General features: G+C 42.5%; 1 protein-coding gene across 8 annotated transcripts in view; it reads left to right on the plus strand.

Moving 5' to 3' along the window:
- The first annotated feature begins 8,542 nt into the window (after positions 1-8,542).
- Positions 8,543-13,910, plus strand: part of ALDH1A2 (aldehyde dehydrogenase 1 family member A2) — a 99,867-nt gene continuing 94,499 nt past the window's right edge. For 5 of the 8 annotated variants that reach the window (XM_042941906.1, XM_042941907.1, XM_042941904.1 and 2 more), the window contains exon 1: positions 8,543-8,993. In XM_042941906.1, coding sequence (XP_042797840.1) covers positions 8,877-8,993 — 117 coding nt within the window. In that variant the 5' untranslated portion in view covers positions 8,543-8,876. Of the gene's footprint in view, positions 8,994-10,343; positions 10,508-12,352; positions 12,481-13,910 lie in introns of those variants that run through there. The other 3 variants (XM_042941909.1, XM_042941910.1, XM_042941911.1) reach the window with 3 other exon arrangements.

The following is a 13,910-nucleotide window of genomic DNA, read 5'->3' on the forward strand; positions in this document are numbered from 1 at the left end:
TTCTTGCCAATGTTGGACCTATCACATGCTTGGGAAGGGAGTTCTGATTATTTTCCCCACAATCTTGCCATCTCTAAAAAGCGTTTTTCAAATGAATTCTAGCTCTCAGCCACCTTTCCTGAAACTCGTGGCTTTTTCATAATTACTAAAAATATCTATTTTTTTCCTAGCCAGAGAAATAACATACCAGAATTTTAATAACTGAAAATATTGCGGAAGTTCATTTTAGATCTCTGGATTTACCTAGAATTCAAATATTACTGGAATATCCAGTTCCCAAAATAATGTCTGCTTATATTTTCAAATCTATAAAATCCCATGATTTTAAAATGATCCTAAAGTATATTACAGTAAGTTAAAATTCTGTTTAATTTGTGGTATTAATTTTCTCAGAGTTTATTTTCTTAAGCATTTTTCATGAAAAACTCAGGTTAGAAAAACTAGATGACCTGAGATGAAAATCTAGAGCTGCACAGTTTTCATCCTGAGAAGGGTCTGTGGAGGTGTATTTCTTTTGCAATTCTGATTCCCATGTTTCTGGACAGGCAGTTATCTCTGGTCCGCATATTGCATTTTCTACGTCAGCCGGCCCCTAAAACTCCTTGCAGGTATTATAGCGCACAGAAATGTTAAAACTGCAAGTTCAAGTTGTTTCACTTCTATAGCAGACTTTCCTTTTTTCATAGCAGCAGCAAAGTTTGAGTCCTTTCAACTGGCAGGCAGATGTTACCCTAGTGCAGCCTCCATATTCATTAGCCTGTAATGAATCTATTAATTGAATATGTAAGTTTGGCTAATTAGATGTAAGACATTCCTTCAGATTTAAAGGGTAATAATAAAAAATTTAAACTGCAACACCAGATCGAGCATTTAAGAGTTGATAAATGTGAACTGGAAAGTGCACAATCCCAATATAAATTAGTTAATTGCCTCTGTTAATTTAGGTGAAATACATTAGCAGAAAGGTCAATCCATTTGAGGCTTGATGTGTTTTTCAAATAGTAAATTAAAAATAGCAAATCAAAGAGCACTACAGAGTAGGAGGCATGGAATCCACTTTTCCAATCCAGAGGTGGCAGAGTGGACTCAAGTAACTCCTCTGAATTAACCTTCTGTGGGTTAACCGGTGGTTCTTAAAATAGGCTGTGCCTTAATAGACACCTAGAAGCTTTGTTAAAAATAGCAGTGCCTTGGGCCCTACCTTAGACTCGCTGAAATCTTTGGATGTGGGACCCAGCCTCCATATTTTCGTAAAGCACCATAAATGATTATAATTGGAAGCTGGGTTGAAAACCATTGGACTATTCCATGAATATCTGACCCCACCCACTCCCCCCCCCCCCAACCAGGCAGAAGTGAGGTGACAACATCAATCCACAGTAGGTATGGAAGCATTAGATACATGACCTAATGTCACACACACTTTCTTTTCTTCCTAAGTGAGGGAGAAAGATCAACTGCCCTTGGTCCCTCTACTTTCTCTTCTGGCTAGGTCTGTACCAAAAGGCTTTACACTTGAGGACGTTTAACTTGGATTTGGGAAGTGGGAGGAATCTCAGCTCTGAGTATTTGCTTTTGGGAATTACAATTTTACAAATAGCTATTTTAACCTCTCCAATAACACTAGCTGGGGGGATGGTGGTGCCTGGGGTCTCAGTTATTAAGCGTCTGACTCTTGATTTTGACTCAGGTCTTGATCTCACAGTTCCTAAGTTCAAACCCCACATCAAACTGTACGCTGACAGTGTGGATCCTGCTTGGGATTCTCTCTCTCCTCTCTCTCTGTCCCCTGTCAGTCCCCACGCCCCCACCCCGTTCACATGTGCACATTCTCTCTCTCTCTCTCTCAAAATAAATAAAACTAAAAAAAAAAAAAAAAAACCAACAACAACCCATTAGCTGGCTTAACACTAAAAGATGCCAAAGGAATTCCTTTTGGGTCCATGTTTTGGAAGCTACTATCTTTCCCACTTGTGTCTTATAACCCCCATAGCACCTAGAAGAGCGTGAGGTCCATGAAAAGGCTGATAAAAGTATTTGTGAATAGGTTGTTGCCTGTCTGCCACCACCTTTCCCTCTTATTCTACACTGTATCGTCTGACTTCTTTCCTGTCTCATCTGGCCCTTGAATGATGCAGCCTCCCCATCATTCCACACACTTCTTTTTTGTTCTTCATAGATTCCATGTCAATGCTTGGCTCATAATGTATTGTCAGTAAATATTTGTTCAATTGGAGCTATCTGACTGACAGAGGGAGGAAAAATCTATGTTTAGCACCAGCAACCAAGGAGTCCCAGATGCCCTGAAAGGGGGAATATGTATGCCTGAAGCAAGAGATCTGTCCTCTTGGTTTGGGGCTGGATATCCAAATTGGATGTCAGTGTCTTGGCTCTGAATGCCTCCCATTTTTGCCCTGTGTTTTCACAGATTGAACTGGGTGATAGGGAAGAAAGAAGTGGCATTCCCCCTCTGTGGTCAAGACATCTAAAGTGTTCCTCATTGTCTTTTCAATGGCTTGTTCTAGCATGTGAAAGAGAGAGACAATGACTGTTCAGTTACCTCATCTTCTAGTGAACATGAATATGGATCCCTGTCCCAGATATCATCAATGTTCATATGACAATTTCATATGAACAAAGACCCTTTGGATGAATGACCGCATAAAGGCAGAAGGACTTGGGGAAGGAGCTTATGTTTAAGAATGGGAGAGCCCTAGGAAGGGCTAGGAAGTCATAGCAGTTAAGAGTTATGCGTAGATGTGAGGAATTTTAAAAGTAAAAGCAAAACCGCAAATTACGGAACATGAAAGGAAAACAGAAAAGCCAACTTAACTTAATTACAAAGTAAGCACTTAATGTGGGCAAGAAAAAAAAATTCTGGAGCGTGCAACCCTGAGCAACCCTTTCTCATTCCCCATGATAAAATAGCTGCTTCCAATCTGAGACACACCCATATGACTTGCTGTGGTATACTGCATGCTCTGAACTACTCCGTGAGCAAGACGGTAGGGGTCTAAGTACTTCACTTTCTGTGGTAAACTTGGTTAATAAACACTACCATTCTTTTCCTAAAAGTCAAAAGCTTTTTTAATGAAAGTCCCTCTCCTAAATTAACTGCAGCTTGAAATTTTTCTGCATTCTGAGATTCATCCCCCTCCAACCTAATTCAAATTAAAACTGTAACATCTCCAAACATATCTCATCAGTAGCAGATAAAATACACTAAAGCCAAACTATTGCTTTTTGACATTTCACATTCATTTGCACATACATGCCATCAACTGCAGAGGGCGCTAATGCCCTTTTCCTCCGGCCCTGCAGAGAAGGCTGCATAGCTGGGATTTTAATTTCTCCCTGTGCCTGTTAAGTTTGATTATTGATAAAGTGCTGAGCTCATCCCTGCCCCTTGATTGAAGTCTCTAAAACATATATGAGGTAGAACTGGGCTTTACAACAAAGACGAATCTAGTTTCCACTTTTAAAATAGTCTCTCGAGGCTCCCAAAAGGTGGAGGATATATTTTAAAGGGAAAGAAGTGTGTTTTGTATCAAAATATTATTTTTGGAGTCATAACCAATTAGGAATCTAATCCCTGCAACCATAAATACCCCTTTTCATAGAATACAGTGACCAGAGGCCACACTGGGGTATGAAGGACTTAATATGTAGAGAATTTTTATGGTTAATAAATGCCACAATCTCAGCCTCTTTTCTTCTAAATGTTGGAAGGAACAGGATAATTAAATGAGTGTTTAGATCCTAAATAAAAAGTTAATATTCACGTTAAATAAAAATATAAGTGAATTTGTTTTACAGAAGTATTTATAATGGGTCTAAAATACTTCATTAAGCATTTCTGGATAAAAACATGTAAAGTTCTTTAGAAGATTTTTTTAAATATATTAAATACCATTTCTCTATAAATATACTTTGCATTAAGCTTTCCTGTTAGAGTTTTCAGGAAACATTTTAAATAAAGTAGCTGAGCATATATCCCGTTTGAGATGAATGAGATCATTAGGAAACACTTATATCTGAAATAAGCACTGAGATCATTCTGCATACAACCCAAGGCCCCTAATTTTTTAAATATTTCAAACAATGTGCTCCTTTTAAATCATTAGACTTAGAGACATTTAAGGAACTGATTCAATTAACCCGGAAGAGAGAAATGCTATAATGTGTGATTTATTTTTGCAGATAAATTAAAATGCGAGTATATCTGTTAGAAAAGGTAGGCTGTCATCATGGTTAGTAATGGGAACAGGAAGGCAATTAAGCAGGGCCACCTGAGGCTGCGATAGCCCCTGAATGTGGAAGCTCGAAGTTCAAGCTGGACATTGTTATTGTCAAAACCAAAAGTGTTCCTTGGTTGGGAGGAATCTTTGTGCTCCATTTGGTTTCCTTCACTGATTTTCTAAAGCATGTTTCTCAATTTGTTCCTGCATAACTGCAAAAAAAAAAAAAAATCCTAAATTGCTCTGGTTTCATACCTTAAAAAAAAAAAAAATCAAACCTCACATAAGGCAAATACCTTAAAATTACAACTTTGCATTCTATTATTTAGGTGAGGAAATATGAGGCAAGAATTTATTTTTCTCCTCTACAACTCCAGGATATTGGCTCCACCAGGCCTAATAAATTGTTTTCACAAGGAAATAGATCATGCTGTAGCCTGTGTTCCATTGTGCAAGGGGTTTTATAAACAACATGTATCCTAAACAATAAATAATTACAGATGGGAGAGGGTGGGAGAAGGAAACATTATAAGGGTGGGAAAAAATGTTTCTTAACCAAATCATGGAAAAGACTGAAATTCAAAATGCTAGATATCAAAAGGTAGTGGTGGGGAAGATCGCCACTTTAACCATTGTGAAATCCAAAGAGAAAATGAGAAAGTAACAAGATAGTGAAGGAAAGAGAAGAAAAGGGAAGACTAAGAATGTGAGAAGAGAGGTTAAAGCAGCCTTACAAGGGAGTTAAAGCAGAGTAAGTCCTACAAACAGGAACAAAGAAAACGTATGCTGAAAAAGTAATTATAATTCACTGTTCTTTTCTGCTGAATCTTGTCCCCCATCTTGAACTGGATAAAAATGCACTAGACCTTTTGGAACTGTTTATGAGGAAAAGCTTAGAGATCCCTTTCCTGCCTGGAGAAGAGGGATCTCTTTTTTATTTTTTTAATTTTATTTTTTAAAATTTACATCCAAATTAGTGCAACATTGATTTCAGGAGATTCCTTAATGCCCCTTACCCATTTAGTCCATCCACCCTCCCACACCCCCTCCAGTAACCCTCTGTTTGTTCTCCATATTTAAGAGTCTCTTCTGTTTTGTCCCCCTCCCTGTTTTTATATTATTTTTGTTTCCCTTCCCTTATGTTCATCTGTTTTGTCTCTTAAAGTCCTCATATGAGTGAAGTCATATGATATTTGTCTTTCTTTGACTAATTTCACTAAGCATAATACCCTCCAGTTCCAGCCACACAGTTGCAAATGGCAAGATTTTATTCTTTTTGACTGCCAAGTAATACTCCATTGTATATATATATATACCACATCTTCTTTATCCATTCATCTGTCAGTGGACATTTGGGCTCTCTCCATACTTTGGCTATTGTTGATAGTGCTGCTATAAACATTGGGGTGTATGAGCCCCTTCAAAACAGCACACCTGTATCCTTTGGATAAATACCTAGTAGTGCAATTGCTGGGTGGTAGGGTAGTTCTATTTTTAGTTTTTGAGGAACCTCCATACTGTTTTCCAGAGTGGCTGCACCAGCTTGCATTCCCACCAACAACGCAAAAGAGATCTCTTTCTCTGCATCCTCACCAACATCTGTTGTTGTTTCCTGAGTTGTTAATGTTAGCCATTCTGACAGTTGTAAGGTGATATCTCATTGTGGTTTTGATTTGTATTTCCAGGAAGAGGGATCTATTTACTTGCTCTACCTCACTGTGTAATGAATGCTAATAATTCCATCATACTGTTTCTTCCCTGGGAGAGCTTTTCCAGCCACAGTGCTAGAACTAGAGTCCACAAGCAAGAGATGCCTCAAGGATGAACAAGTCTGTCTCATGCTTTGAGAAGAATATACCTCAACTATTTCTACTTTGTGAGTCTTTCCTGACAGTATTCATTTATCTGTTTAAATTATACAGATTCCCCTTTTCTCATGCTCAACATCTTTTCAGGTTTTTTTAAATGTGTATTTGTTTTTGAGAGAGAGAGAGAGAGAGAGAGAGAGAGCGAGCGCACTCGAGCAGGTGAGAGGCAGAGAGAGAGGGAGACACAGTATCCAAAGTAGGCTCCAGGCTCTGAGCTGTCAGCACAGAGCTTGATGCAGGGCTCGAACCCACGAACCTCAAGATCATGACCTGAGCCAAAGACGGACACTCAACTGACTGAGCCACCCAGGTGCCCCTCTTCTGATGGTTTCTTAGCATCTCAAGAATTAAGGTCCTTACAACCTTGAGTCAACTGCCTTGCCAGCCTCATCTGCTGCTGCTCCAGCCACATTGATGCCTCTCTCTCCACCTCCCACCAAAGCATTCTCCAATTTTTATGCCTTTGCTCTTGTGGACCCTCCTACCTATTCTGTACTCTTCTCCCCTGTGGAAGGAAGCTCCACCTCATGTATGTATGTATGTATGTATGTATGTATGTATGTATGTATGTATTTATTTATTTATGAGAGAGAGAGAGAGAGAGCATGAGTAGGGGAGGGACAGACAGAGGAGAGAGAGAATCCCAAGCAGGCTCCGTGCTGTCAGCACAGAGCCTGAAGTGGGCCTTGAACTTTCAAACAGTGACATCATGACCTGAACCAAAATCAAGAGTGGGATGCTCAACTGACTGAGCCAGCCAGGCGCTCTCCACCTCTTCCTTTAAGGCCCAGCTCAAAGGTCAGCATTCCCAGAGAGCTGACCTCTTCTTTAGTAGAGTCCCAGAGCATACGGTTGTAACTTTTTCCCACAGTCCCTCATAGTGATCTACCTCCCTGTGGGGAAGGGTTCCTGCTCACTGATGGCAAAGGCTATCCATTTTGTTTGTAACCCAAACTCTAGTAAGGCACCTTGCAAAACATGTTTGCAGAATTGTTCCACAAGCACCATTGATTCCCCTTGCTACTATCTTCTCCCCCTCTCCCCAACTAACTCCTGGACTTCGTTTATTTATTTATGTATTTATGTATTTATTTATTTATTTATTTATTTCCTCAATTGTGTCTCCAACTCTCCAAGCCTTAAAAAAACAAAACAAAACAAAACTATAGCTCATGAAGATATACTGTCAACTAAAATACAATTTTTGGCCATAGCGATCCTCTGTGAATTGAGATCTACCTATTGCTTAGGCTGAGGTAATTCACTCATGTAAACTTGGGTAGATACTTTGGGTTCTGAGAGGCTGGAATTTATTTCTATAGACCTAATACTAAAATGAAATATTTCTGTCTATTTTCTACTGTTGGTTAGCATTCAGGCACTGAGTGTTAGGCACTTTTAATTAGGAAAAGTATCCAAGGGGAAATTTCTTCAGGCTGACCCTTAACAGCCAAAGAAATGAGGTTCTAAGGGCTTTGAAAATGGCATTTAAGATAAGAATCAGTAGGCCCCTGTCAAGCTTGCACTGGGAGCGAGGAGCAGACATGACCTATAAAGGTCTTTTTATCTGAAGCCCAGATTTTGTAGCCCAAAGCCCATTCTGGGATGGAATCTCTGGATTCTTGACGTACACCTATATGCTGACCTCTAGGATCCCACAAACTAAAAGAAGGCCTGTTGGAGCTAGGTAAACATCTACATTAAAGGGGTATAAATACAGAAGCTCAAACCCAAAGGGGCAGTAAAGCGAGGAACCCAATGTCTGGAGGGACATTCACCTGTTGGCGTGAAAAACAACGGAAAAACAAAACAAGTATATCCTTGAGTTATTTGGGGGCGAGGAGAACGAGGGCTAGAAGGGGGCATCCTAGAAGAAAGACAGAGGGGCCAAGGAAACACGCCAACTCCCTCAGAGGACCGACACCCTCATCCTGGGGCGCAGCGCGGACCGCCCGGGGCCGTCCCGGCCGGCAGAGGGCAGCAGCTGGGCGGAAAAAGCTGGGCGAGGGCCGCGCGGAGTCGACTGCCTGGCGGGGATACTTAATTTTAAGTGTGGGGCGAGGAACTCGCACTCATCACTCCCTGACCAGGACCCTGCGGCCGCGGTGCACCTCCGGCTCCGTTGAGGGGAGTGGGTGTGTGCTAGGCCGCCTGCCCGAAGAAAGAAAGCGGAGGGCGCCCCCCGGGTCTCCGGGAGAGAAGGGCCCCGGGACGCGAGAGGGAGGGGCCCCTGACGCACCCCCTCCTCTGCCGAGCCCGCTTGGCGCCCCAAGAGGCGCCCTTTGAGCTCCGAGAGCTAACTCCAACGCACCGCGTCAGCCCCCGCCGGTGCGGCTTCTGGGGTTACGACCCACGCCCGACATCCGCTAAGGTGCGCCCCCCACCGCCGCCGCCCGGACGGGAGCGAGGCCGGTCCGGCTCTCGGAGCCCCGAGCGGCCGCAGCGCGGTTCGGGCTCTGGCCGTCGAGGCCGGCGGTGGAGGCGGCTTGGGCCTGTCCCCGCGGCCGAGGTAGTCTCCAGGCGCACTTGACCGTGGGCGCGGAGCGAACGGATCGCGCGACGCGGGCGGCGGGCTTTATGTAAATCGGGGCTGCGCCCGGGCGTCCTAGGTAGGATGGACCAGCCCCCCGCGCCTCGGCCCTCACGTCCAATAAGAAGAGTCCCAGCTTGACACCTGCCTATATACAGGCGAGCGCGCCCCCGGCCCGCCGACCGCGCGCACAGCCCGCACAGCCCACGCCGCGGGCGAGCGAGACCTCGGCCCGCCACCATGACTTCCAGTAAGATCGAGATGCCCGGCGAGGTGAAGGCCGACCCCGCCGCCCTCATGGCGTCCCTGCACCTCTTGCCGTCGCCCACGCCCAACCTCGAAATCAAGTACACCAAGGTAAGCGCCCGGCGAGGACCTGCCGTCCACCGAGGCTTTCTAGAACCTTCCTTCCTGTCCCTGATCTGTTAGGGGAGTAGGGCGGCGTGACGGGTCGGGGGCCGGGGCGCCCGGGGCCAGCCTCTCATCCCCTCGCAGCAGAGGGACGCCCCGTCATCGGGATTAGGGCTTCCGAAGGCCTGTCGGGGACTCGGGAAGCCTCGGGGACTCGCCCCAACCTGAACGCGGCGCTGGGGGTCGCGGTCAACGGCTCTTCACCCACGCCGCGTCTGCCGCTGCCTCCTGATCCGATTCGCGGGGTCCGGACTGTCGCAGGGGAGGCGTCGGCACCGCTTCGACTCATGGGGGTTAGAAGGGTTCCCGCCAGGTGGGCCACGCAGCCCGGCCGCTTTTCCCAGCGGCCCTGCGCCTTCAGGGGCCGCTGGGCTGCTAGTCCCCGCTCGGTCCTCGGAAGCCCGCGGTGCGGAGCGGCTTTTCGGGAGGGGCCGACCGGGCGCACGAAGCTCCGGCCGCCCTTAACGCATCGCGCCGAAACCTGGACGCTGCCTCCCGGCGCCTCCGGCTTGGGCATTTCGTTCGGCATTTGTAGGCAGTGGCAGTTCTGCTGGACAACGCAGAAACTCTCGAAATTGCTCTGCATTAACGGGCTCGCTCTCGGACTGAAAAGAAATCATTTTTTATAACGAACCCTGACATTTTGGGTTTGCCAAGCAGGATTTGTTGCTGGGCCATATAAAAAAGGATATGCATGCGCTACCTTCATTAATGGGAGTTGAATTCACTTTCTACGAATTCCACATGGAAAAAAATATATTGATTAGATACACGGGGTGATTATAAAGTTATAACATGGTGGGGGGAGAAAGATGGGATTTAATGTCATGTTCCTTGGAGCTCATTTTACAGTTCTCTTGTTTTTCTATTACTTTCAATTGATTTCTATCCCAAATTGTTCCCGATAAACCAAAGCGCGTTTCCCAGACACACAATACGGTTAAAGTTGTTTTCCATCATTCTTACTACAGGATAAACTAAATTTGTTGAGAAGTGTATTGTTTGGTTCTGGCTTAATGGTTGAAAGAGAAATTTTTTAAATATCCGAATTTTGAAATTTTACTTGCATTGAGTTTTAGGATGCAAATCAAGGTGATTCGTGTTCTAAGTGCCCGATTCATGATGGATTTGATGTACCTGTTAGCTCTTTTAGATGGTGTGACAAATTTTTGAAAGCCATTTTAATGGGAGGTCGTTAGTGGTTACAGCCATTTAGGCATTGTTTGCATAACAATAGTGCCAGTGCGTGGCACATCTCTGGGTTTGGGAACGAGCAGGGAAATACACAGCATAAACGCTTTGTTTTATGAGGGTCGCTAACCTCTCCAGCCCCTCTTTAAAGATCTTAAGATTCAGGATCTCCCGGTGAGACGGGACCCTACTCTCATACTTTGGAAGGTTCGATTTTAGTCTTAGCTTTTCATTGGGATTTTCCTCACAGCCCCGGAAAGGACTTTTAGGTATGCAGTAGGTATTTCGGAATTTAATTTGGAAGCTCTTCCAGTTCTCTTTTTTCTCCAGCTACCCCCGCTCCCTTTTTCTCTTGTTCTCCCCCAGTAGGAAAGACAACTGATTTATAGCTAAATGAAGCCTTTAATGTGGAGTCTTTTAGCTCGGAGGAGACTTTTATCCAGTATCCACTTTCCCACTTATTGCAAAGAAAAACAATCAGAAATGAAATAATGGATCGAAACTTGACTCTTTTAATTTGTGGGGAGGAGGCGCCTTATTTTTGGCTTGACAAACAACCCTCATAAACACTGAGTAATGCTAATCTAAAGGCAAGCTCTTTTCACAAAACCTTGTTAAATCAGGTATCTGTGAAGATTCCCAGCAGCTTACTCCCCACCCCCCAGCTTTTTAGTGAGACTTCTAAATTTTCTGACACAAGCGTCTTTGGTGAGCAGCTTTTTTAATGTGAAGAGCAGAATCTGCTCTTTTGGTAGCTGAGGCTAATGGTTTTTTTACTTAAAAGGAAAAATAAGATCCATGGAAAGGTTTTTAAAAACTCACTTATGATCAGAAGTGAGGGATATTATCTTGGTAATTTCAAGCAGAAGAATGAACAAGGTAGAATGACAGTTCGTCCTTTAGAACAGTAGTACCACATTCATGAGAGGGATTTTTGAAAGAGTAATGGTTAAAGAACTACTATGCTGGAGGGCTTGTTGAAGAACACATAGGAAACAAATCCCATGTTTGTGTCACAAAGCCGTGCAGGATAAACAAGATGGATCCTTCATCATTTTTGTCTTGTTGAACGAATGCATCTTTAAGGGTATCACGATAAGATTTGTAAATGTGATTTGGGGACCAACATAAAGCCACTGCCTACGTGTAAATGTCAGATTATGAGAATTTCAAGTTGCATGCATTTAGAAAACTTTGCATTTATGATCTTGCATTTAAGATCTATGATCTGATGTATTTTTCATTTTTTATGAAGGGGGAAGTGGGAGAGATTATTAGAAATAAAACTTACATCTTTGTCTGTCAAAGGTCCAGTGAAAATACTCCAGAATTACAGTCCAGTCCCCATAGATACTGAAAGGGCTTAACTTGTGCTCTTGTAGTGATTTTACATTTAGTTCTTAAAATAAGCCTACCTGTCTGAAGTTCCAGTACCCAATTTAGACTAATGATCAGTGGCAATACCATCATTGGTATAGATCTAGTTTTATTTCCTTAATGAAGCAGTCTAGATCCCAGGTTTTAAAAATGATTCCTTATTAAGGAATATGGGTGTTTTTCTTGTTGTTGTTGTTGTTTTAAAGAAAAGACTGCATTAGTCAAGAAAGCGTTAAGTTTACCAACAACAAGTAGCGAGGTGACCACTTGAAGGCCAAGACAGCGTGTACTCTCCTGCTTTGATCCTCAGAAGACTGCTTGCCAGCTATTGCAGGAGTCTGATTGGTTTTAGGTGTGTTTCTATGAATTAAAACTTTTCTGAGTTGTTTCTGTTTCATCAGTCTGGTTTTTCAAACTTTGTGTGGCTGAATATATTATCAGAGTTCACACGTTGTAAAATTAAGGCTAGCACTTTACCGACTGCCCTTAACTGCAGGGGAGATTTCTTCCAGATTCCCAGAAGGTCTTTGGAATCTTTCTGTCTTTATCCCACCCCTACCTTGTCTGTTGTCTCTGTTGTCTCTTCTGTCTTTACTAGTTTCTTTCTACTGCCACATCCCCATTATACACACGTGCACACACGCAGAGGCATTGTGCTGTCTCTGTATTGAGCATTTTTTCAGTGACAGTTTATGCCTATAATTGACAGTAACATAAAGGGTTGTGTTTTCTTCCAGCATCTGATTCTGTGAGGAGCTAGAACAGAGGGAAGAAAGGAACATTAATGGAGTACTAACCTACTAAACTACTAAACTAGAAGAGAAAAAATAAAAGACAACTGAAAATCAGAGCAAATGTGCATTGGGTAACTTCTACTTATTTATTTGTTTGTTTAAAATCTTATTATTGAACATTTTCTATTTTCTGCTGTCAATTTCAATTCTGTCCAAAGGATGTTTGGGTGACCACTGAGTGTTGTTAGTATTCCTAACAACAGTGTTCCCTGTTAAGCTAATTGGGCATCTCCCTTCCAGGAGCTTAGGATCTTATTAGAAAGATTGATCGCCAAAAATTGTCAGCATGGCAGTAGTTCAGTTGATCATTGTAGTAACAAATAATGATAAAAAATACATAATGCCACTTACATTGGTTATAGGGTCTAATAGTTTACCTAGCACTTTAATGTGTACCATATCTGATCCTTGCAAAACCTTTTGAAGGAGAGCGAATAGGAAGAAGTAGAAATACTTGATAAGAAAGACCTTGGCCTTGACTTTTAAAAAACTGATGGATCTTTCCTGACCATAATACACTTCGCTTTTCCTAACAGTAACATACTTTTTTTTTTTTTTTGAGAGAGAGAGAGTTTACATCTTTATTTTTTTTGTGTTCTTTCTGTTGCAAACATGGGGAGAATATGTGCTGGTCTACTCTTCTTAGGAAGAAGCTACATCATGTGGGTTTTGATTTCCTGACTTTAAATTAACTACTTTTTATGTTCTACTTTTTTAAAAAATCAGATTCTTGCCTATTTCAGAGATTCTTTTTTTTTTTTTTTTTTTTTTTTTTTTTTTTTTTTTTTTTTTTTTTTTTTTTTTTTTTTTTAATGAGAGAGAGCACGCAAGCACTCCAGCAGGGCAGGGGCAGAGAGAGACTGGGAGACAGAATCTGAAGCAGGCTCCAGGCTCTGAGCTGAGAGCTCAGACTTGAGGCTCGAACCTATGAACTGTGAGATCGTGACCTGAGCCATTGGATGCTTAACAACTAAGCCACCCAGGTGCCTTGCAGAGATTATTTCTTAAAACATGGTGTGGGTCTAATTGTTCCCAAATCTCTAATCAAGATTGTTTTTATCATAAATTATGAATAACACCTCATGTTTATAGGAACCTCAGATTTGCAAAAGAACTTTATTGCTAAACAACTTTATTGTAGGGCTTGAAATAGATAATTCTCTTGGAGTCCTGCCCTGATGCCTTCTGTACAGGATTCTGCTACCATATGGAATCATCATTTGCTGAGGCAATTCTGTCGTCTGTTTCTATAAAATGAGGAATAATAGATTTTCTATTTGAGGGTAGAAGATACTCTGAGGAGCCTGTTCTGTGTGTGAGGTCTGATTCCCTTGCAGCAAGGCTTAAGAGAAGCCAGGCATGTATAAGTTCTCTGTTGCATTACACAAGCACAGTGATCAAATACATCTCAAATATGAGCAGACCAAAAACATCTCAAATACCAACATATGCACTTCTGTCTCTAGTCTTTCGCAGTCGGATAATGAAATAGAAATACTGG

Source organism: Panthera leo, chromosome B3 (genome assembly GCF_018350215.1).
Source record: "Panthera leo isolate Ple1 chromosome B3, P.leo_Ple1_pat1.1, whole genome shotgun sequence".
Taxonomy (NCBI): Eukaryota; Metazoa; Chordata; class Mammalia; order Carnivora; family Felidae; genus Panthera; species Panthera leo.